At 32.0% G+C, this 27,749-nt stretch overlaps 1 protein-coding gene across 4 annotated transcripts in view; it reads left to right on the forward strand.

Annotated features, from left to right (window-relative positions):
• The window catches only part of LOC125069572 (supervillin-like), a 187,133-nt gene that overhangs the window by 110,792 nt on the left and 48,592 nt on the right, over nucleotides 1-27,749 (forward strand). For all 4 annotated transcript variants that reach the window (XM_047679098.1, XM_047679100.1, XM_047679099.1 and 1 more), the window contains one exon: nucleotides 136-275. In XM_047679098.1, the coding sequence (XP_047535054.1) occupies nucleotides 136-275 (140 nt within the window). The remainder of the gene's footprint in view (nucleotides 1-135; nucleotides 276-27,749) is intronic.

The following is a 27,749-nucleotide window of genomic DNA, read 5'->3' on the forward strand; positions in this document are numbered from 1 at the left end:
TGCACCTTTGCTCACATACATGTCCCGCATTGTAACCGAAACCAGCCGGACGACATTATTTATCAATGTTTTGTTATGTAATATTAAGTTACGTCATCACTGCATGTCCTCTCGCTAACCCGAGTCCGCCCGCAGATGTGCAAGTCGGTGTCGAGCCACGCGATGGAGGCGGGCGGCGCGGGGGGCGGCGCGGGGGGCGGCGCGGGCGCGTCGGGCAGCGACGGCGAGTCCAGCGGCGGGCGCGAGGTGCGCCGCATCAACTCGCGGCGCCACCGGTCAGTGCTCCCTTAGCTCTAGTACTCGCGGCCGCCCGTAAGCCCCTGAGGCATTGGGAAACTTTTGCCGTGTTTTTTTTTTTCATACACTTTATAGAGCCGAAATGTGCAGCAATGCTAATTTCTACAATATAGCAGGAAAATATTAAAAATGTGATATATAAGATGAAAACTACCAATGACGCCTATTCATCGTTAGTTTAGCTTATTAGGATTTGTTTTTATTTTATAATGCGTGAACGTGCAAAAAAATTTCAAAAATTTTCTGCTAAAAAACGTATGAAAAAGAAAAATATTTTTTATTACATTTTGAGTTTCGAAGTATTTCAGATTTCATATTTACTAATTTTTTATTATTAAAACGATTTCGATACTCAAACTATCTTACGATGGCAACATTTCTATCAACTATACAGCCTGCATATTATTATATAAACAAAAAATACACTAGTTTATTTTTCTTTGGGTGCAAAAAAATATCTTTCGATATAACAACCAAAGCTACAGTCTGATATATAAAACGCATAATATATACGGTTACAAAGATAATGAAAAATATTACCTCCTGACTACGCGATAGTCGAAAAAAAATGCAAGATTTCAAAGATTAAATAATAATAATAATAATAACAATGTATATAAGATAAGTAATGAATACATTGATGCAACTATTATGCAGTCGCTTCTGTTATTATAATATTATTGGGTGACGTAATTGGGTTGCTCTATGATTATGCCGTTTGCACAATATGATATCTGTGTTCGAATGTACGTTGCGAATTCTTAAAGCAATTTGAATCTTTAAAACATGTTTTCGAATTTCGTCAATATCTTAAATTTATTTTGTAACAAGGAAACCAATCGTATCGTTAGCGTAATCAAAGTCGTGTTGTGTGTGCGCTGTATCTAAGCTCCTTATGGGAAAAATATTACTTATTTTCGAGGTCAGCGCACGTACCATATTAATACTATAGCTTATTGCAATCGAAGTAGGGATAAAGGTAAACAAACCTAAGATTTACGCTTTTCATGCGATTTGCAAATAACTCGGCATATTTTGCACTATTAAGAGTTTCTGATTGAAATATCTTTTATTATAATGCAACACTATATCCACTTTTACTTCTAAAATTCCGATAACAGATTCGTCGAAATTCAAAACTCCGTTTTTCCGCAAATCCATAGTGAATATCATAAATTAATCAAGCTCTCGACTAATGATATCGCGACAGTTTGGTGTTAAATGTTGTTTATTTGGCTTTTCTTTATAAAAATGTACAATTAATTTCGAGATTGATCTTTCCGTGTAGGTGGGTATCTAACTATAAGTAAGGTGTCATAGTTACTGTATTACGGCTCGTTGTGTAATGAGAAAGTGGACTGAAGTGTGACAGTTAACTGACGTTTTCTTCTTTGAATCAACAGCTATACTCCTTAGTCCACAGTGAAATTGTTCCATACTTAATGAGTTTTATTGTAATGATCATTGAACATATGATATATGTATGATATATGTATATATTTAAATGATAAACAAAATATCTGATTCAATAAATAAAAAAAGTCCTTTGTTGACCAGATATTTGTTATTTATACTTCTGTAGAAAAATTAAATATTCTTCACCTTCCGCGGTTAATTGTATTTTAAATCTTAGTTGAAATAGATATTCAAGGTGAAGTCAGTCATCGTTTACATTTTTTCTCTACATTTGCATAACTTTAATTACATCGAGACGAGAAGGTCTTAAAAGTTTTCTTATAATCAATTTGAAGCAATCAAAGGCAGTGGTGCGTTGAAAGCCACAGTGAAATTTTCTTTTCTGTTTTGTCACGGATTTTCTTGTATCGATTTCGTTTTTAATCAACCAAGTAATTAAGCTATAATATTATATAAACCATAAAAAAAAGCATCGGCGAAAGTGTTGCTAATTTGTTTTATTTTTTATGGTTATGCTAACCGTAATGTGCGTATCGTTCCGGACGATTTAATGACATTAGACAAATTATTTTAATACAATTAAAATATTTTATTTTAATTACAATTTGTTCTTGTTAAATTATTACTGTTTTTTTGGTGTTAAAACATAGTGATTAAATTAGAACTTAGAATTTGCAGCTACTTAGAGTAAAATAGGCTTGAGACAAGGCTTTCTGATCATTTATTACTTTAACTAAAATTTAAACAATACATACTTATTTGTAAAATACGTCGAATTGCCAAAAAAAAAAAAATCTGTAAATCGCAAACTTTAATTTTTAGTCATATAAACACTGCAAAGCCACTAAGGGTATTGTTACCATATACGAAATTAATTTAGTTTATTATTTCTTAAGATCTGTGACATTTATTTACGCTGTTTTATTAGAATATTATACTTTCTTTATTAATTTATTTAGAATATTGCATTCTGCAATTTAAGCTAAAATTAAATTACCTAAAGTTACGTTTTATTTTCTAAAGTAGTGAGTCATTACCATTGAAGTTTAGTATGTTTGTATGTACATGTAGACGAAGTGTATGGTTTGTTGGTTATTTACACAAATTGACCTTCACTTTGAAAGTACACGAGTAAGGTTGGGCTCATTGCCGCAATACATCGCAACGACTTTTGTTTTATATAATGCCCACTAATATTAGACTTTTATCATTTTCATTTATAAACAGTGAAGATCTAGAGATCGGTTTCTGTATATCGATAGTGTGTGTGCAAAAACAGACATAGTCCTTTAAAGTAGACCGGGGTTAAAATAAAGGACCTGTGGCTTTTCGCGCTCTCTGAGGCACTGGAGATAGACTACTTACCTGCATTAACTGAAAAACTTATAAACTTTGATTTGTCCGCCATTGAGATTTGAACTCTGGACACCATGATCAATAGGCAAATGTGTGGTAAATGGACAGTGAGCATATTGGTAACTAATGGTAAATCTTCTTTATCTTCATATACATTGGTACTCGATACCAAGACAGGTTACGATTAGATTTATATTAGTCAATGTGTTCCAATTTCAAAAATAGTTGTATTATAAAACTTTTCATAAATGTACAGGCACCTAGTGCGTGAGTGATCGACTTCATTACGATTAATTATGAGTAGGTGAGCCGGGGAATAAATGTAATATCACAGTCGGCCTCCAAATATTGCCACTCAGAATATTAATTAAAATTCTCTCGTTTTTTAAATTGAATCCCATGAAATAATATAAAAACACAAACATCATTTTAAAGTTGAATATATTTTTTTAATTAAATTATAGTTTGCGCGATCATGTGGGTCAAGTACGGTATCGATGCTTGCTACAATAAACGTTGAATTACTACTTGAATCGAACGCTTTTTACACATTAATAAAGTAAATTATATATCCGATATATTTATACAAGCAATTTAAGCAATAAGTCGTCAATTTTAATAAGATTTATAGCTGTTTCTTTTCGTTTCATAATGTTTTGTATTTAATGGATTTTCTAGCCGTAACTAAGTAATTGTTGTCTTTAATTATAAATACGGTATTTGAAATAAGTCTTCATATAAAAAGTTGTTGCAAAACGTAGCATATTGAACTAGAAAAGTATAATTGATTAGTTTTTTAATTTGAAATTAGTCGAAGACATTAAAACTGTCTGTGATTTAATTTCATTACATTTTATTAATATTTAAACTTTTTAGATACGTGCCTACTAATTATGAACTAAAGTTCATTAAAATTCATTATTGTATGGGTTTAAAGGAATCATTAGTCGTAATTTATTTAAAGAAAATTCTTTACGTATCTATTTGCTAAAGTAACTTTTTTCATTAGGCACTATCACATTGCCCTTCGGTCATAAATTAAAAAATATATCTTTGTAAGTATGTATAAGCAAGTACAACCAATCAACATTTGAATAGTTATAAAACAACGTCATAGCTTTCACTCGGGAGCCGGTATACGGCAAGGTATCTTGCGCCCGCGGCGTGCTTAGTCATATCGTAAACCCGGGCAACATTGATGACGACTATTCAAGGTGCTTGTTTTGAAGGTTTCTGTTTATTTTGTTATAAGAGTTAAATTATAGTCTTATAAAAACAATTGTGTTTTTTTTTGGCCACTTGATGGTAATTGGTCACCATCGTCCATAGGTACATATACTGCAAGAAATATTAAATATACCGTACATCGCCAATGTACTACCAACCTTGGGAGCTGGCTGTTATGTCCTTGCACTCACTCAATCAGCCTTCAAACCGGGACACAACGTCACTAATTACTGCTGTTTGGTTATAAAAAATTTCATTTGTGGGGTAACCTAGCCAGGCGGGCGTGTACAAAGCCCTACCACCAAGTAATATACTTTTAATGTTACTTATTCTATTGATATATAAAGCTTATCTTCATAGATAATAGGTTATAGCTTCTATATGTTGATGATGTTTTTATGAATAAATATATATTTATGTTAAAATATTATCAAGATAAAGTTCGAATAAATATGAAAAAAAAAAATGTTTTAAGAGATTTATAGATATAGAAATGTCGTTAAAATGTCCGTGGCAGCAAATACCAGTTTTTTTTATTGATAAGCAACAGCAACAATTACAATAACAAGTTTTGTAATAATATGAGAATAAGGTAACGGTATCTTCGGTCTTGATTTATACATTCGCAATATACACATATTATGTATGTATATATTTATATTATATAATATTTATCAAGATCTATGTAAGACTTGGTTTCTGAACAACGTTAAAGTTTTTGATATGACGTATAAGAAAAAGTTTATATAATTATTGTGTATGTATGTGTTGTTGAGGTAGATATATAGATAAACTAGGTAGGTTATGTTTACATATATCTTCATTTTCGTGGTATAATGATTTAATGACTACTGACTAGCTCCTAAAGCTGCAGATTCCGAGCTAGTGGCATCAATCACGGGTTGGGCCCTTAAAAGAATATTGAGTTTTCCTACAACAGACATTCTCAGAAATTCTTGTGAGGGCGAAGCAACAGAGAAAATTGTGTACATATAAAGTTGAAGAAGTTGTCTAGTCTCTCTTAAAATATGCTCGCCTTAATAAAATTGGTCAGGAGGACATACTCATCAATCATCAGTACAGCGTGTTAATATTTTCACATGGGTTTATTGTCATAATCACTGACTCACTAGTTTGATGAATTTTCGAATACTAGGTATTTTATCTCGGTCATTAAAATTACGCTTTATCTCTTAAATTCTATATAAAATTTGGCCGTGTGTCAGAATTTATGGCTAGTGACCTACAACTTAAAAGCTAGCTCATGAGACAGGCAGTGAGGCATAACTTACGGAACAATTGCACGTCTGATGTAAATGTTTTTCTTTGACATCGAGATAAACCGATCAATGAAATAGAGTTTGATAAGCTCTGATTTTTCCAGCCGTGTGTCACTACTGTGCTAAAATACAAACGCATTGCAAACAGTTGATTCCGCATCTATGAATATATTTTTGTCATTATCAATACGAGTCGTAAAACCTACTTTTGTATTTGGCTCACACGCGAACAATATCGCGATAATTATTCATTACACAATACAACACAATAACGCGTTCAACGCGAATGGCCCACAAACCTAGCTTTTGTAACGCCGGATAATTGCGCCCGCGCAGATATGTAGGTACGATCTCGCGTCTAATGTTTTGATTTCGGTGACTCATTGGGTAATTCTTTGCTTTTAACTTGTTTGGTTTTTTTCTTAAAAACGATATAGATAAGAAATTATGTATACGATAAAACGAAACCGATTATACGGAACGAGATAGCCCAGTGGTTAGGACGCGTGTATGTTAACCGATTATTGCGGGTTTTAATGAATTTTTGCCACATATGTATCCACCAACCCGCATTGTAGCAGCGTGATAATAAGCTCCAAACCTTCTCCTCAAAAGGGAGATGAGGAAAGCTGTTACTTTACTTTACAGTACATAATATAGGATTTGTGAGTTAACCTTTATACTTATAATAGTTAAATGTGTCGATAATCAATTCGACATTTAACTTATATATGGAACTTTTTAATCGTACATTTACAGGGTTCAACTAAATATCTACCCCTGGTACGGAATTATAATTGGTTCGAATGATGACTCCATATTAATACGGGAAGAACCGGCAAGTAACTCAGTAGTTTATATTTTTGACAAATTAAATGAACTTGGCACAATTAAGTTCAACGCTCTACTCTCGGCGTCATATATATAATTTATGTATAGAGTAGTATGTCTTAGTTTTTAAATTGGCAAAATTAAATTAATGGAATATAAAAAAGTCTTGTACTTTTGTTGAGATCTTTTATGTATTAACGTTTAATGAATTCAGAAGCTATAATATCGTAATTTATTGCCATTATCTTCAGACGCGATACTTTATTTTAAGTTCACTGACATTCTAAAAATGTCACGAGGATTGATAGAAATACATATTTGCACGTATAAAATTATTATTTATATTCGGATTTATATATAAATAAAATACCACCACGAATGCATATATTTTTTTTTTTATATAGACAATTATTCTCTGCGATCCGTATCAAGTGTATTATACATTAAACCAACGAGGCAATCTGCTATTCATAAAACTAGCACAGTAAATATTTATAAATCAATGTTACGAAAATAAATGACCTAAGTGTATATATAAGGTCAATGCTGAGATGCTTTACTACGTACCTACTTCCGTTCCTTAAAAGGTAAAAAGTAAATGTAGAGAGCGAGTAGATGCTATGACAATCTTACTCTATACTAATATTATAAATACGAAAGTAACTCTGTCTGTTACCACTTCACGTGTAAACCGCTTAACAGATTTCGATGAAATTGTGTATAGAGATAGTTTGAGTTACTCGAGGGGATAAAATGGGGGTGACGGTTTAGGTGTTATGGATAGTCTTACAAAATTCGCGTGGGTAAAACCGCAGTTTCAGTAAATATTAGGTATATAAAAGTTACGATTCAGTATTGTCTTTGAAAGTTTGTTATTAAATCACGCTCTCGGCTTAAAGTTTATAATGATATACCATCAATGTTGTATAATAAGTTATACGATGCTTTATTAAATCTATTCTAATAAATGAAAAGATGTTTATTTTTAATGTCCAACTGAAAAAGCTCCTAAACTAAAATTAATTAAACTGGTACCGAATGCAGCGTGTTTCGAAAAAGGGTTTAGTGTATACTAAATATTTAATATTCATATTATTTTATAATTATAAACTAATCAATAATCACAAACAACGAAAATTATAATTTAGTTAATATAATAAAAAGAAATTTATTTACGATTTATTTACACGTAAATAAAAAAATGTTGACTTAATTATAAGTGATACGAAATAATACTCGCTAATCTTCTTAAAGGTCATGATCTGTTCTTCATAGCCGACATTGACCAATAGAAACACGTGGATCTTAACTGAAGCTATGTTATCATTTATTTTTCAAAGCTGTATTCATTTACCTAATATATCTTTATATAAATCATCTCGTAGTCGACGGTCGAGGTATAATTCTAACACATTTGTATCTACAAAGCAGAATTGTTGAATTTCATTATAAGGAGACGCGGCTACTGTGACTACACAAGGACATTTTACGAGTTATTACTGTTATAATACTCTTAAACGATACGTCAGTTTTGATTTACTTTTTTATTAAAATTAAAGAATAAAATATCCAAAAGACAAATTGAAATTAATTATGAAATTTCACGTCTTATCAAAGCTTAATTAACAGCGGTGTTAGGTGAATAATACGCCGAGTTATAGGTCATCAACTCATCAGTGGGTAAATGATAATAAGAAGGCGAGAGGTTATTGCCATTATATCGTCTGGACTTTTAATTCGCATGACTCAAAAATCATATGTGCGATATTTGGTCTTAAGAATTCATGTGCCGCGATAACATTTTCTAGGTCTTATATTTTGTCTTGCTTTCACGTCTCACTGTTTCAACGGATCGTCATGAAATTAGGTTCACGGATAGTTTAGCAAATAGAGAAACGGTGATGGATGGAGGCTTTTATGAGCGAATTCCGTGTCTCAAAATTATTTGTTTTGAAATTAACTGGCTTTTGCCCTCTGGCTATAGGTACACGGTGAAATAATTAATAATAAAACCGTTATCTACCGCGACTAGCCTTAAGTACATTAAACGTTGATCAAAGTTAGATTAATACTTATTTGACTTTAGAATGAACGGTCATTGGTTAAAGTCAACCGATGACACAAAAAACGACCAATAAGGGTTCAGTATTCAGTCAGATAAGTAAATCTGAGATTGATCAGTATTTCAAAAACTGGCAGCAAATCGACTTGTATATCAAATTCCACTAGAATCCATTCCAGCGCGATTTGGTAAGAAATGTAAATCATACAAGTTTTGCATTTATAAATGTTTTAGTAAAATGAATAAAATGAATTCCTCGATCGTATTTCACACGTCTTAAGACTACTATATAACATCTTTAGGTTTCAAGTATAGAACGGAAGTCTAGATTAACGTAGCGTAAATTATTTAATATTCATATGATTATCATTTATTATTATTATATAAACATGTAATCCAATTATTACATAAAGATATTTTATGCTTGGCAGCATAAATTGAATTTTTAAAATGTTTAGTTGTATAAATAAAAATAGATATTCTATTCCAAAACATTATCCATTTCTATTGCGTAATAAATAAATAAATAAATAAATAAATAAATAAATAAATAAATATTGGACAAATCACATACGTTACTCTGACCCCAATGTAAGTAGCTAAAGCACTTGTGTTATGGTAAATCAGAAGTAACGACTGTATCACAAACACCGGGACCCAAGACAACATAGAAAACTAATGAACTTTTTCTACATCGAATCGACCGGGAATCGAACCCGGGACCTCGGAGTGGCATACCCATGAAAACCGGTGTACACACTACTCGACCAAACGTATTATTATTTGATTAAAGTAAGATAGACGAAACGTCAAACATACCAATAATTCAAGAGTCAATTAGCCAGACATGTCGACAATGTCTCGTCTAAACAAGGTTTTCCGATATGTCCATATTCGAGAGTAGGAAGTGATTATAGGAAACTTATATAAGATAAGTGTAATGTCTAAGATGTTGGCCGATGTATGTTATTGCATATAGTTCCGTAAATTTCACCTTGTAAGAAATAGCAGAGATGGCCCAGTGGTTAGAACCTGTTCTATTCAATACATGCGTGTAAAGAGTACAATTACATTAATACCTTATTTTCATACATTCAACTTTAAAAGACTCACTCGACAGAGACTCGATCTCTGAAGAGCCGAGATGGCCCAGTGGTCCCAGTACTTCGAACGTGTGTTTCTTAACCGATGAATGCGGGAATAGCTCCGAGCCTTAAAGGGAGAGGAAGTCTTACGAGTGGGACGATTAGAGACTGTTACTTTTACTTTTAGTTTCCTCTATTGTGATATTAGTTTTCTAACACGGCTTCGCCCGCGAGGTGCAGGTATCAGGTACTCTATGTCATTTACTCTACCGCTGGAAACGTCGTTCAAACATTACGATAGTCGGTTGAATAGTTAAGATATAATATATATATTTCATATAAGCATAATTATAATTTTTAATTTTCACGTAACGAGGGATAATTAAATGTAAAATTGATTTTTATTTTAATCGTAATAGTATTTTATTGTGTATACTGTATTTTAACATATTGGTACTGTGTACTACTAATATTAGTTAGAATATGTACACAATAAGGAAGAATCTAGAGGGATGGTCTAAATAACTATGCGGTACTAATTAGTATTAAATTAAAGAAATAATTTCGAAAATAATATAAATTTAAAAGTTGATTTGTGAAAACTATTCTAAAAAGAAATATGCAAGTTTTAGTAGTGATATATAAATAAATTTACATCATTATAATTTATTAAAGAACAGGTTGCGAAAGATAATAAATTTACGTTAAATAATGATAAATATTTAATGCTATGTATAGAGACCGATTCTGCTTTGCAACTCAAAAAATCTAAAAATATATTTTTGGTAGACTGCCTTTTTATTAAAATCAATCCAAACTCATGTTTAATTCCATAACGTCTAGACATTCAATTTAAAGGAATGAAAGTGAAATACTTTCATTGTGATTTTTCATTCTGAAACTTTTCCTAGAGAATTCCGAAAATTATTATCATTTGGTATTTCCTAGACTACTTTATCGATTTAGTCCTGAGGTCATAAACACCGTCCCGAGTCAACTTTGCCAGAATCCTGTGTCTAGACCGAGTCTAGACTTAAACCTTACTCAAGTGAAATTCGAGAGCGTCCGTGAGGAACATTCAGAAACACTTGCACACGATAACTTACTTATTATAATCCTTAAGGGGCAGCTATTCTCGACAACCTTATCTGTGTTAAACATGTTGAAATTATAAATACACCTCCGAATCTTACTCCGTACTCCGTACTCCTAGACTGATTAGCTTAAGGAGTCGTGGCTTAAATTATAAAGTCTTCGTAAATAATAATCGGCAATTAAACCCAAAAGTATTTTTTTTCAAATCCAACTATTAATTCCTGAGAAAAGCCCTTTCAGATACACAGACTCTTCCTTTAATTTTTTATTTTACTATATATATTATATGTAGTAAAATGAATGAATAGGTATATTAGATTCGCCATTGTAGTTTTTGATAAATCTCAAATCGTATAAAAAATCTTTTCGACATTATTGCAGTCAACCGCGGAAAAATAAGTTGCGTCACGTCACAGAGAACGATTCAGTAATTCAAGTCTTATGTTTTACGGCGAAAATTCCATCTAGTGTATTATTTTTTTACTTTCGGTTTCGACATAAATGTGTAATGCGTTAGTGTCGGTGCACTGATTCCGCTTTACTTCATACGCAATCTGTTATGAGTTACAATTCGAATGTAGGTTAATGTTTCTGAGATCGACTTCTGATGGACGGCATGTTTTAGTCCGTTTCAATGATAATTTGATAACGCACGATGCGTTGCCCGTTGTACATTCTCGGTTAGTTTTAGTCGTGTGGTCTAAGTGATCGTTTGATTTATATTGAATTTTATTATGAAAGTAAAATCCTTTTAAAAAATCCTCAATAATAAAGTTGGAAAAAGTTCAACAAATATATAACATCAGAAATTATTCCTCTTAGATTTTATTAAAATAAATAGTTGACCGATTTTACATAAAAAAACTACGACTCTCTTGTTTCCCTGATTACATTCTTATCTGTTATCTAACAAAACTCGTTTTGTGTGTTTATTTAAATAGTGTTTTAGGATTTTTTACTCCTTGTATGTTGTAAGTATATTTGGTTTAAATTTGACCTCTTTTATAAGCTCTATATATAAGTAACTTCGAAGAATTTTAATAATAGCTTCGCACATTTCAATTTAAAATGCCAAAGTGCCGTGCTATTTAGAATCTTTGCACCGCACGTGTACGAGAGAGACCGACGATGCTGTTCAAAGGTCAGGCAGTGAATAGAATATCGCAGATGCTTTTTAACACAATACAGTAACAATAATTCAACATCACTTGCGTAAATCGGGAAGACGGGATGACGTAAATGGTTGATTTTTGACGGTTCCTAGTAATTTGTCTTTGAATGCTTGCATCTGTCAGACATCGACTAGTAATTCTATTGAATTTCCACATCCCGTCTACATTCAGCCTCTAGCTAGAGCTGTTTTAATATCGATAGCCTCTTCACGGAGGTCGTCATTGTTTATTCAAACTTGAGGAATATTATAAAATAGAGCTTTTGTTTTTAATGTATTATCGTTTTTGTATCATAGGGATCTATCTCATCACATCGAATAGATACTATTGTTTAATCAAGTGTTTCTTGTTTGTATAAACGATACAATGAATCATTGATTGATACGTCACAGCTGATTGCTTCTTTCATATTATTTATATTACATATTTAAAATATATCTTTTTTTCATAATCTATTGACATACATTTTGATGTCTAATTTGTAAATGTACTTTATCGTCTACAAAATATAATGGAAAGTTATGATAGATAAATATACAAACAAAAACATCCGTGAGATCAATCCATTAATATATTCCTAGTGAGTTTTTTTTTTAGTGTAGTATCGACTATAAAGTAAGACAAGAATAAGAGTTGTTTGTTTACATGTCCGCTGTAGTACGGCCGCGTGTAGGTAACGGGCCGTTAAGATGCCGCGGGGCGCTTCCATGGCCCGACATGACGATACGGACAAAACCAGCCACTCCAGCCGGGCAGTCGCGCGCGGCGAACGCGACCGTTTACACACGGTGCCGGTCGCTCGCACCAGCTGATCGCAACACCACGTATAAAATAAATATCAATTAAAATACACGTGTGAACAAATGCTCGTTTAGTCTACTTGATTATTTGTAACCGATGCGATGAGACGCGTTGCTCGGTGCACAACGACGGATCGATAAAGCGATCCCGCGCTCCAGCGAGAGCTTAGCAATATTTCGGTGCAATATGTTTAGCGTTGCAATCAATTGTTGAGTTAATGAGAACTGAATCGCGATAGTTTCTGACGAAGGGCAAGGACTGGGACTGACCGCAAGAGTTCGCCTTACAAGTGCAGTGTTCGTGAGAATGGATTCCCTTGATTGATTTCCTCTGTGTAGTTGTCGGTGCTTGTTTATTTTATTCTAAGACGAGAGTGAGTATATATTTACTAATACAATTCTCACGCTATGATTTGTTTGTATTACTACGCTTCACGACTTCGCTTAGTTCGTTACATAGAGCTTAATAAATATTTTATTAAATAAAAATAGACCGAAATTTGTTTTCTCATCTAAACTTCTTACGTATAAATTCTATCTTGTTATTTTTTTTTATATTATAAATTTATTTCTCATTATTTTTACATATTTCGCGCAAATCAATCGTTTCGCATGACCGATATTGTTTGCATGTGTGAGAAAGTATTGCTGTAGTCGCAACCCCCGACTGACTGTGAACTTGAAGGGTGCGTTACCCCCTAATTCCGTACAATGCAGAGTCTCTTATACAAGGAGTTTTAAATATCCAGTGTCCAACATCTTTAAAATTGGATATATATAGCATGTGATATTTAATTTAATAGTCTTCCCATAGTTTTATTTGAATAACTGATAAAGTTAATCCTTTTCTACTGGTGCTGTATGATTTTCATATTAATAATAAAAATGTTTTAAAACGAGCTAAGTAATTGATAAATTCTAGTGAAATCTAGTAAAATCATCTCGCCAGCTTATCTAATAATTGCACGCGACGACGCCTGGTAACAACAAGGACTTTCACTATCGACATGTACCTATTATGAGGAACTTGAAATTATTCACACATTGGACTACTTTCTACCCTTAAGATTTCTCGACTACCTCTTCCTTATCAACGATCTCTTTGTGACGAGACTCTTGATATTTTATTCTCAAAAAGTATGGTATTTTATATTTATTTCGAATAAATGTAGGTTTGTAGGTTATTTTTTTTTATAAAATTAGGATTATATTCGAATACAAGTTCGTTCAAAGTTCGTCCGGGTGAAATAAGAATATTATTTACTTCCCGATCGTAGCGCCACCTAGGGGGTCCGATCTAAACCATGCAGATCCACTCAAATACATACATACAAAATAATTGAAATCGTTCCAACTGTTTAGGAGAAGTTCAGTAACATACACACTACCATACATATATGTATATACATTGTCCGCTTCGTGTATTCATTGCGGAAATATTAAATATATATTTTATAAAAACTCGTCATGGTTATACCATACTATTGTACAAAGTATAAAAAATATAAAATAACAAAATGTTAAACAATGTGTAGACGTTGATTTCTTTTGTAACAAAAGTATTGCATTTGATACTTATTCAATGCGTGAATTGCGGATCCACGGAAGGCGGTCAGATCTCTGTGATTCGTTCGAGTCATGAGTTTCACCTTCTTTCGTATTCCAGGAAGTGTCAGGGAACATTTCCTAGAGATATATCCGTATGTTATTAAGCTATTGCATATAATGTCTGGCTTTTATTGCGTTCATTATAAATCAAACTGAATTCGTACTAATTGCACTGTTTGTTGTTTCGAAACGAGATTTTATGAAATTTTATATCTAATTACATTTTTAATTACTATTTCTTAATTAAAAATAATATTTAGGACGACATTGCCTTATAATTTCAAGGATGTTGTGTATATGTCTTAATTAATTTTAATTTATAATCTTGAATTTAAGTCTTGAAGTTATTATTTCGCGGAGTTTCATCAAAACCCTTTTTTAAGCGATTTATTTCATTTACTCGTATCGTTTTAACCGACAAAGAAGAAATATCATCTGTGTCATTCATAATTGAATGTAGGTATGTGTGTGTGCATTTTGCAGATAATACAATATCCGTTACTAATTGACGAAGTCGGCTCATTTAGAAAAATCACATATCGGTAAACATATTTTCTTAATGACATCGTGTGTACTTAATGTAAATTGATTCGTTGTTAAGTTTTTGAATGTTTCTGTCGCAGTACAAACCCTATACACGATCGTGTTCTGTCAACCGTGACTTAAGTTTTTTCGTCACCGTTAACCGAACTATTTATGGACTGCAGACATTATGGTGACAGAAAGAGAGAATAAATTATTATTTAAAATCAGATTATTTGTTTTATAGATAATAGGAAATTGTTCTTACAGCCTCTAAAAATAACTTTGAAGATATTATATTTGTAAAATGATAACAACAAACTCGGTATGAACATTTTAATGTTGTTGGTTCTAAATAATTTTTAAATTTCGAATCGGTGATAAAATTTATAAAATGAAGATTCGTCGTAAGAGTCTATATGTAAACATAAAACATATATTAATAAAAATTATGTAGTTGTTTTAAAGAATATGGTTATGTAAACAATGAAAAACAAGCCTTATTTACATTTTATCACAGTAAATTTAGATAATTTTCGCATACAGTTATTTTCGCGGTTTATTATTCAATTACACGTAAATGAACTTTGTGGTTCAATTTTGTTCTCGGTTAGCGGACAAGGTAGACACGTCCAAGGCTGGGTAGTCACGTCTCGATGTAATTTGTTCTAGCGTTTATTATGCTTAGCCTTAACATTGTTAGTTTTTACAACATTCGCGTAAGTTTTATGCTTGCTTATTTAAATATATAATTGAATGTCGTAGCCGTATGATAAAAAAAATATATCTACGTGGTAATTGGCGCGTTCAAAAACCTAAACTCTTATGCTTTATTTAGAAGTAACTACTTACTATTGTGAAGTTTTCTAGAGATTTAACTTTGAACATACAAAATACTTACTTTTATCAATTTTGTTTCAAGTAGCAAGGTTTCCAGTTTTGTAACAATTACGGATGTTGCTCTTACAAAAAAAAAGTATTTCTGTGTGTTTGGATAGTTTAAAAGTAAATTTATACGTGCCACGTTTGATGTTCGTATTTTAGTAACATTAACGACGGGAGTGTTTTAAACCATAGGTGTGTTCAAATTAAACTACTCGTAGTAATTAACGGACATACTGGGGGTTGTCTTCCGCAGCCAAATTTAGACTGTTGATTGACTCGACCCTAAGATGTCTATTTTCATATTGTTCGAGTTGTTTCCGCTGTTATTATTACGTTTCAATTTAAATACTGGAATGTATTGTTGTATGTATTATACTTACTACTGGTTTTGGGATGTCATAATTAAGGTTCTGTGATGGACTCATGGATATCTTACCCGATATCTTCTGCGCGATTCGCTTGATAGCAATTTAAACCAGATTTCTTTTATTGAATTGGTTTCGAAGTTTTCTTTAGATTTTATTTTTAATAGCGGCCTGTAAAAAATTTGGATAAATCTCATGTAATGGAATCTTAGTAGCTTCTGAACTTAATCCTTGGCATATCAATGTTTATCTTAAATTCCAATTTATTGGAATAATAATGATCGATATATATATATAAATTTGGCTCTGAGAACTGTATCAAATAATAATAACAGCTATGAATATATGATAAATAATTATATGTCAACAAAATAGGTAGGTAACCTATTTATAATAACATATGGAATTTAATATCTACAAGGAAATACGATGTATTAAAATACATAATATGATGTTAGTAACAGTGTTATGATCACACATGTGCTATTGAACGGTTACGTGATAAACTTGCTTTTGATTGCGACTTCTTGATGTTCCTGTAATTTGTTTTGTCTCAGTTTTATACCTCATTGGTTTCCCCTTTGAGGGTATCCTAATCCTTTATAACAACAAAAATGTTTGGCTATATGTAATACTTTTTAAATGATGTGAATTTTAACTGAAGGACGCGGGTTCAAACCTAGGTAACACTGAATGTTTCTGTACTTATTTTAATATTTTTTCTGTTGAAAGAAGATGTCGGAAATCTGTATGGGCGTGATAGAATAAGGTCCATACATTCAAAGGCAATGATGTCTTAGGTATATAAATATACATGTATAAATGTAAGTACTGCCAAATATACTGCCAATTTAATGTGACAAAGAAAAAAAGAACATACATCTTGTGGATGAGAATTTTCAACAACATTTGATGCACAGACAACTGAGTGTGTAATAAATACGTATATCGTTCAAATCAATAGGTCTCAGTCAAAAGCTTTAATTAGTATTGAATGATACGCGCACCGGCTGTTCGAATCATTTATGTTTATTTTCATCAAACGCTTTTAATTAATCCTAAGTGCAAAGTGTAGTCATATTTATTTTATTTTTATACTCGTATAATCTCTTATTAACTACCTACTACGCAATTAACTAATTGATATATATATTTTTTATTATTTTAACTGTACTTTAATTAACACAAGTATGAGTTAAAATCTATACTAAAATGATGAGAGTTATTTGTAATGCCTAACTGAAATAACTACTAAACTAATATACATAAAACTCGTAACAGAAGATAGAGCAAGTTTCGGAGAAAGTTTTAGTGTATAATATTATTATATCAGGAGCTGCGCTTCGCAGTTTCACTCGCTTATATTTAGACTATTCTTATATGTGACAACCGTGTTTTTTATATCTTTGTATCTTATATGTATAAATACGATAACTTTATTTGTTGCTTGTACAAACATATATATCGCAGTTCTTTTTGTGTGGTAGAACAGACGCAACGAATACATTTAAAGTATGATATAATAACTCATAATAGATTGTAATTATGTACTCTTTTAAATATTACTATGTAGAAATAACAGAACGATGTTTATATTCGTTATCTGCAACTGGTATTTTGTTATGAAAGGAAAGTTAAGAATATTTTATTTGTAAAGCATTAATAGAGTATCGCTGCAGGGTCGAGCGTGCGATTCAGCTCGTTGAAGGGCCACGCCCATCGCTCATAGCGCGCATGCGAACGCCGCAATATCTACAAAACGCATTTAGAACTAGGAATGTACCGACTTGGATTTAAATAACCGATTTTTCTTCAAGATATTTCATTGTACATGAAAATTGTACTAAATATATGAAATCTCGTTTTGAATATTTAATTTTGAAATCAGTTTTGTCATGTTTTTTGATATTTGTAGTTTTTAAACGAAATAGTGTACGGTTGTACGGTTACATAGATAATATAAATAATGAAACTACTAGATTATTAATTATTTGATGATGAGGAAAACATTTCGATAATCGACAATTTCCGTTTTAAAAGCGACTCGGTCCAACACTATTTAACGCCATTGCAGACCTCGGCAACGCACTGCGAAATTTTGGTCGTAGTGTTTTTTGTAGATTTAGTTGATAGTTTTTTTGTTTAGTTGAACTAAATAAGAATAGTTAGAAGGTAATAAATAGCGTTTTGAAATAAACTTCTTTTTTTAACATTACGCGATGAATAATTCAGTTATTGTTGCAGAATTAAACCCAAAAAAAACCTATTTAAATATAAAAATAGTGCGAATAGTTTTTAATAATTTGTTTACGTGCTAGACTGAAATTTGTACCTGTTAATTTGTTTCTTATGTTTTTATTATTTGTATACATTTTATATATAAAGATATTTTCATTAAAATTTAATTGAATTTATTTTAATTGCTTTTTGTGTATTAATTTACATATTAATTTTCTGTTACATATATACCTATAGAAATATCACTTAATATAATACTTTTTTCGTAGTATTAAATCATTTTAATTTTTCTATTCGCTCGTAAGCGATTTCTTATCTGCTCTTCTAGATTAATTTTCTCAGCATCTCAAGGGTTGAAGAGATCACTTATAGGAATGAGCCGACCGCCTTTGTACGTTTTCATTTTCTTGTAAAGTTACGTCACTGCTTCTCTATAGTGAATATATTTCGATAATAATATATTTTAATTATAATGTAAATCACGATTATACTTTTATTTGCAACTATATTACTTATTCGTGTACTCTATGCGTTTACAGTCGTGTCGTGTGTCGTCGTTTACAGTCGAACGTAATATGTATGAATCCTTGTGTACGAGGCGACATGTTTATCAATATGATTGCATAATCGCATGGACGAATACCTGCTCGTCCGACCACGAGAATCAATCATTCGATTATAAAATATTTTAAAGTTAAATTAGTAAGAATTATTTATTAAAATTAACGATAAATCGCAGCAAAGTAACTATCTGTTAACTCTTCACAATAGGGGTTGACAGTATGTATGCTATTGGTATAGTTTTATAATTTTTTGGGCGAGTAAAGCCGCAGGTTCAGCTAGTCTAGAATATATGTAAAGTTCTAAGAAGACGTACGTATGTACCACGTTTGTAGCCCAGATCTAGGTTTCACGAGTAACGAGTGAATGTATGCTACTATCCAACTTACCCTACTTTAATAATTTAATTTAAAACAAAAACAGCTGAATTTTGAAACAGATTGTGTAGCTACAGTAAAAAAATAGATATTAAATGCAGTCGTTAATAAAAGTAGGAATTTTAAGACAAAACTCAGGAACAAATTTGTGAACAAAATGTTTATACGCGTGATCTGACGATATAATGCGCTCCTGATGGATTTCAGTTACATTACGATTACAGTATCTATTTCCTCTCTCTTAATCTATCTTAGGACTAACGGCTTTGCCTGCTATCCGGGCCAGGAGACTGTATCACTGCCTTGAACTTAAGGCACTTCATCGAACACTTATAGGGTTTCGTCACGATGTTATCCTTCGCCACTGAGCACGAGATGAATTATAAATACAAATTGAGTACATTAAAACTCGGTTACTAGAAACTCCTTCCACGTCCTCTGCGGCCACGTCCAAGCAACATTTGAGACTTGAAGAAGTTAATTAAACAAGCGGTGCCTTTTCATAAGACTTACTTGCTAACGGCCGACCGTGGCGATATCGTTAATAAGTAAGATATTAATGCGAATTTTATAGCAATGAATAAAATCACGGTACATCTTGTATTGTGAAGCGATGCGGTCACGTAATGCATAATAGTTGCGTGTAATAACAACTTGCGGGTAACCCTATATTAAAACCAACCGCGACATTATCTTGATTAATTTTATTTCATATAAATCTTCAATTGTTTGGATGTAGGTTAATAGAATACAATGGGAATAAGCATCGGCCCAATGGGCCTAATTAATATAAACTAGCTTACTGAGACGCGTTGAGTTTATTTGTAAATGAGCATTTGTAAAAATATTGGTAAGTCATCACCATCGCTCATAGACATCGGGAGCTAAAATATAAATTTCCTTGTGTCTGTAATTACAGTAGCTGACTCCCCCTACAAACCGGAACACAGTAATATTAAGTATTGCTGTCTTATGGTTTGGCGGTAGTGCATATATTGTGATGATGGGATGATGGGTGGGTGGTACCTACCCCGAAGCGCGTGTACGCAATACGACCAAATAGTTCAAAAAAATATATTTTCTTTTCAAAATAGTAGAGGAAAATAATAAATTTATTTATAATTAAGAAATATCATAACTGCGTTCACTAGTATATTGTATATTTATTTAATGTATTCAAATCATAATATAGTGATGTATCTAAGGCTAAATAATCGTATAAAATAATAATTATCAAAGCATCCTCGTACGCGCTATCATTGAATAAGAATTAAATTTAATTTAAAATTATATAATGACATATCGGTTGGTATAGAAACACTTGTCTAAATAACAAAATAAAAATTAAACAAAGACAGATGCTAACGACGTAAGCTTACTTTTATAAACATCTGTCGTAAACGTGCGAAACACTTGACCCTTACCTTGAGCGAACTTCACTTTATTGTAAATTTGATGTAATATATTATGTATGTTAAACAGATGATTTCTTAATTTTAGAAACGAACTCTACTTGCTTTCTGGGTTAGTGTACACACTGCCAACTTCTAGATTCCGGACTGATAGAACTTTTCAATGCAAAAACCCAATCGGCCCGGTCTGGGGTTTGAACAGGTCCTTGGGGTCTGCAGCCTTTTATTGTATCTAGCCACTAGATCAACAATGCAGTACGAGGCAGATTAGAACTACAGAAATAGACGTAATATATACGCTACTTAAATGCCGTAAATAATTATAATTTGTTCATTGGGGTTTTTTTGAATGAGACAGTTAAAATATTATTTTTAATTAGTTATTAAAAACAATGTCTGTTCGTTGAAAGTGAACTAATATGATACTCTTTTCCTTGTAATTTATTTGTGATTTATTTCAAAGAATTTCCATTATATTGGTTGACTAACCGTGATATAATAATCATTACCGCAATTATTAATGAAAGGCTAGTGAAGATGAAAAAAAAAAACGGTATTATGGTATTGTATTTGACTTTCCTCGATATCTTTGTTCAGTTCGCGGTAAAATATTTACTGCATGATGAATAAATAATAAATAAGAAATATTGTACCTACTGTAACAGCGAAAGAATTAAACTTACAGTATATACCATTGCTTCAGGTCAAAGGCCTTCGCGATAACGAAGTAGGATTCAGAACTTATATCGACGCGGCTCTATTGCACGTGTCATTAATGCAAATTTCTGCCAGCATAATATTCAGGTTTCCTTTACGATGATTCCCCTTACCGCCAATGGATACTCACTGGTTCTTGACAGAATTTAAACTCGCGACCTTTGTCATTCATGGCATGTATTCGCAGAGCAATTATGGGTCAAATGTTGATTTAGACTGAAATGTATCTAATTTAGAATTATTTAAATTGCCTGTAATTTATTTCGTATCGAGTTATTTTCGCTGATTATATTATACAGTACCGTTTACGCCTCTTAAAGTTACTCCATGTAAATAATCATGTTGGTCTGTTTATTATTTAAATCGTTAACTGTTTACTATTCATACGGTTCGCTATTCATAGCGCGGTTGTTATGCAACATCAAAGTCATTATCTCGTGACACAGATTCATAATAGTGCATTTTAATGTAATGATATTTTTATAATACCTTTTAAACTATAGACTTTCCATATTATCGTGTCTTGAGCTTGAGAGATATGTTGTAAGTTTGATGTATATTGGGTTAGTAGATTTTTAGTTAGGGATTACTTTATTATAAAAAATCTTTATTAATTTATTAGTATAGTTTTTTTTTTACAAAAATATTATTTAATATGTTCAATTAATAATATACCATTAAACAAGTTTAATCATATTTGTAAGAAATTATGCAATTAATACGGTTAATATAAGAAAAACTGTAACCACTTTCTCTAGCGTTCTAGTTATATTACTTTTTACTTGAACTATAATGAGGGCATCGGTCAAAATAGACGATTAACTAATGAGCTAGAAAAATGTCCGCTGCTCGAGTTATCTAATATGATGTAATGAACATTTGTACGTACTTTACGTTGAGTAAGTTTTTGCGTTTAAGTAAAAACGCAGAGTATTGTTTAACGATGCGTACCATCGCCGTGGGAAAAACTTTTACAATAACTTTACGGTTACATTTTTTGTAAATAAATTACTCTTTATGTAGTAATAGAATATCTCCGTATTTTTTTTTTTAACTTAATCAGTAAACGAAGGTCTTATTCCATTATACCTATTCGAAAAACAAAATTGAAATAGGTATACTTTAATAGAGTCAAGCAAGCATTATTGAATATTCATTTTTATTAAATGTAAAGCCACCACTGGAATATACACCATACTGGAATATATACCATATCTGGAATTTTTAAAATAAATAAATAATTACTACTATAATAATCATCTTTAATTGGAGCGTGGATAAGCTAATCATTTCACATTATACAGTTCAAAGTTCCGACTAGTATTTTAAATATAGATGACAAAATACCGCAACATTTCAAATGAATATAAGATGTATTTTCTTAGATAGGCTTTTGTATGAACCGTGACAGTTATTAATGATTTTAATTCGCATCTCAATGAGACATTGCATGCGAAGGTAAATGTTGGCAAGACATCTAAGGACAGTCCCGACATTCACCGAATCGCAAAGTGCAGCGGCTAATGAACGGCGGTCGTACTTGAGACCGAGTAAGAGGCAGGTAGGCTGTGGGAGGTAGACGTCCTCTAATATAACGGTGGTTATACAGGGCTTACTACACTTAAGGCAAATGAGGCGCGTTAGAATACATAGTTATAAGTTTCAATTAAATCATTTTAAACTTGGAGTTTAAAAGGATTAGCTTTGAAATAATGTCTCCATTAAAGTAAAGTAAATAACCTGATGGGTCTTGACTTTTTCTCATTCTGAAAAGCTAATTTAATCACGCTTCTCCAATGTGTTGGTTAAGGCTTGGTGGTAGATTCACGATGGTTACTGTCGAGTTTTTTTATATAGTATAGGTAGACGGAGGGACAAATGAGCTATCTAATAGTAAGTGGTGATCGTCACCCATAGACATTAGCTTCGTAAGAAATATTATACATTCCTTACATACTTGGGAGCTCAGGTGTTATATCCCTTGTGCCTGTACTTTCACGTGACAACCGTAATTATACCTATAAATCTATTTAACTATATCAAACGCAGCGAAAAATATTGCAGGATTATTTTAATCAGATTACAGGACTGTCCCTGTTTGGTAATTTGTATTTATCTCTTGTAAATTTAGATATTCAATGATAATAGAACAATAATAAGCTTAAATTTACACAATACTAATAATAATAATAATAATTTAAGATACAAATTATTCGTAAAGATAATTTAAATAGGGCAACGTAATATTTATTTTAATCTTTATGTTCGTAAACCGTTACTGCAGTATCGCTTTTTTAAAAAGTTTTTTTGTAAAGGACTTGATCACATCTCAGGCGTATTGCGTCATTCACTTGTTGTATGCTAATAATGTGCAATGTTTCCATACCATATGCATGTATATATGTAACAATAAATCTCTATCTTAGTTCTCTAACAAGAATTATTACAAATTAACACTGACAACGTCACTATCCATTGTTAAGACAGTTCTAAAAACATTGTCTATTAACTGTTGTTAGTTTTTTTTATAAAGGCATTTTTTTTAAAGTGTATTGTCACAAGGCCATCAGTATTGTATGGTTCCCTTAAGCGTGGTTTAATTGTGGTTATTAAGCGGGTTTATACATTACCTATTTAGTGACTTAATTAGACTAAATATAATTCCAGCTAATATGGATATACGTGTGCCGTACAAAACTGAAATGGCTCTTAAATGGAGTAGAGTGTTTCTATTTTAGTTTTGGTGTACGTTCTGATCTTTAGGGGAAAATTTTGACGTACATATTTAAATGACTAGTGGTATTTCACGATTTGACTTGTGTTTAGTTTGTACAAGATAGATGTATATCTCTTTTATAGAATGTTGTCTTAGATTTTCGCGATTATTACACATTGAAATAAAACTAGTTTTTAACGGATTTAATCGCGTATATTAATTATTTTAACATCCCGACGTTTCGAGCACTTTGCAGTGTTCGTGGTCACGGTTGCTATAATATTTTAGTTACTTAGTGACGTTGATGTAGATGGTGTTATTTTTTTTGTCATTGTACGGACTATCCAACTCAAAATTAATTTATTAATTTAGAAACGTACAAAATCTCTAGTTTTGTAATATAAAGTCTTGGTTGAAGAGGCAAAAGTCATTTAATAAGTTACAAAGTGGTATTTGCGAGACGATGACTCAAGTTATGTCCGTTTATTCTACGGTCAAACACAATATTACAAGGTCTTATGGAAAATAAACTAATCTAACTTTATTACTTTTTTTATTTGAAAACGAACGAAGGTACAAATTTAATCTTCCACAATAATAATGTATAAATATAATAAAACAATTTGTATGAAGTATCCACGGTTATCTTTATATAAGCTATTGCTTCTTATAAACCTGGAGTAGGGACTAATTCAACTTGGACAAAGCCGCAGGAAATATTTAGTCATTAATAAATCATGAATGTACGTTGATGTTACGAAAGATATACAAAATAGCCGGTTAGAAAAATGATTGTAGCATCAAATTGCCTACTTGTCGATGATAAATTGGTGGCTAGTTTTTGATGGCCACCTGCAACGTAATATTACAAGTTTACGATAATACCCAAGCGGAATACGCTCGGTACGAAGTTTCATATGTGCTTAGGAGCGGCAATTACGTACGCTAGAGGTCTTGATGTGAAAATTGCAATATTAATTGTGGCTTGTATTAGATACATCCATCTACTGGAAATATGTGCAGTATATCTGATGAGTCATCATTAAAATACTACCTGTTTAGCATTTATATTTAATGATAAATGCCAACATTTTATTAAGTAACTATTGTTTTGTTATTTGATTTAGGAATTTTCTTTGTCTTTTCACAGATTTTTTTTTTTTTGAGATGTACATATATTTATTTCTGTTGCACTTGTGTCTTTTATCATGTGCGTTCGCTTATTATCGAAATAAAATATCATATTAAGGTCAAATTTAATTAATTGAAACAGCTCTACATCATTATATTTCAATTTGAATATGAATAAATCCATACAGTAAATTTATTTAGGAAACATTTCCTGATTTTCCTGAGTAGACTGATAACTCCTAACATAATTTTGTATGTATGCCTGTCTCTCTGTCGCGAAGCGAAGCCGCAGGCGACAACTAGTAGTATAGTATATCTTATTTCATAAAGCATTGCAAATTGTACGCATTTAATAAAGTTTGATTAAAATAGTCGCTTAGGTCCTTCGGTCTATCTACGAGTGACCTACTGAGTGAGTGAACTACTGTGTTCTATATTTTTATCTGTGCAACGACTCGACTCTTTGTGGATGTCAAATGCGACCGTTAGTTGAAAGGTGTTCAGTTGCGTTATGAAATCGCGTGTGATATCGCAAGTCTTTACGCAATTAACAGCGCCCTTTCTGAGCTCAGCAGGATGTCGTTAGATTTCTACTGGTCCCCATATACCTTATACAGTAGTATGTGACACTATTATTTTTTATACATTCCGTTTATGAGCCTCGATGGCCCAGTGTATAGAACATTTGGATCTTACTTAACCTAAGATAATAACTGGTTTAAATCCGATCGAATTTAGAACCTCGCTGACTTTGTAAAAAAATAATCTCGGGTTCGGTGGTCAAGGAAACCCGCGTGAGAAGTCCTACTTGTGTCGATTAAAATGTTAATTCCTAATAAATAAATGAGTAGGATGCATGAAAACAAATCATGCAGTATTTGGTTTAGGACAACCCGATAGTTTTGTCTATACTTATAGGTATTATAAATGTGAAAGTTACTCTGTCTATCTGACTTTTGTTCTTTCTGTCTGAATTTGATGACATTTGCCATGAAGTAACTTTGAACCCCACGAAAGGACATAGGACACCCCCAACCCTTAAAACGAGTGTGAAGCTGCGGACGATAACCAGTGTTTTATGTTATTAATTTTTTTTTTATATCGGTTGCAATCACCTTTTTCTTCATCGAGTCTTAAAGTTTGGAAAACATACAGATATTTTTTTTTTTGAAGTTTTAAATAAAAACTTTGATAATATATTGTCGCTACTCTAATACTTCTGTGAGTCATCTTTATTCCGTTCAAGCTTTCAATTTCGTAGAATGTTAATTTAAGCAGAGAATTAGATAAAATCTTGCTATTCATTGCTTATCTGACACCTGTTTCTTATCTATTAATCACTGGAAAAACTTTAAACTTAAATAAAACTTAAAGTAAGATAAATAGAGTTTCGTTTCCCCTAAATACTTTCAGTTTTGTCGTTATTTTTCTTAGTGTGTGACAATTTCTGTATCGTTAAAACGCTATTGAATTTCCGATAGAAAAATTGAAAAATTTAGTATAGTATAAGCTAACTTGATAACATCCCATTGCTGGCCAAAGACCTCTTCCTGTTGAAGAGAAGGCTTGGAGCTTACTTCCCCATGCTGCTCTAATGCGGGCTGGAGGATACATTTGTCGGTTTTAGATCCATAACATGTAGGTTTCCTTACGATGTTTTCCTTTCCTGCTGAGCACGTGTTGAATTATATACAAATTAGACGAATACACGAATTCAGTGGAACTTGACTCCGAGTTTGAACTTAGAATCATCGGTTATGATATAATAACCACTAGGACATCTCGGCTCTTGAAACTTAAATTGTTATAAATATTGACTAGTTAAATAATCGATATTTCAATAATTGAACATCGGAAAGTGCCGTAGATACATTTCATTTGGTATATATACAGGGAATGAAACTTATGTGTATCAGTAGTACTCTTTTCCGTTAATTAAATGGCATAGGTATGCTAATTTCATGTTCTATACAAACAAATATGAAACACTTACTTTCCTAATCTAGTTTAGGAATCCGTAATACAACTTGCGGTTCAGAAGTGGAAAATATGGCGGAAATAAGGAGTTGGAATGATAAACAGAGCGCATCCATACTTATCATTGAAACTCGGATCGTTTCCGAGCCTTTTTAATGTATGTTTATTGATTGATGGAATACTTTCGTACATATTCTGCCGTCAAATAGTAATACTTAGTACTCTTGGAGGGTGAGTGAACCAATGTAGGATAACACTTTAAATCTCAGCTGGTCAATTGGTAATGCAAGGCATGGTTAATGTTTTGTACCACTGACCATCAGTAGTCCCGATTTTCAGTATTAAATTTAAAAAATCAAAATGTCTACTTTATGAAACCGTTTTAATACTTTCAAAAACATTTTAAACAAAAATCTGCCTGTAAGATATTTTGCATAAGTGATGTAAAAAATTGTTGCATAAAATTTATTTCAAAACCACGGAAGCAATTTCAATTTAATATTTTTAATATCATACCTAAATGCATTCGAAGTACATTTGTAACAAGAACGCATACTGCATTAATGCTCGACTGAAAATGTTAACGATCAGAATCTAGGTCACTTTTAACGTGAAGCTG

This window comes from Vanessa atalanta, chromosome 15 (genome assembly GCF_905147765.1).
Source record: "Vanessa atalanta chromosome 15, ilVanAtal1.2, whole genome shotgun sequence".
NCBI lineage: Eukaryota > Metazoa > Arthropoda > Insecta > Lepidoptera > Nymphalidae > Vanessa > Vanessa atalanta.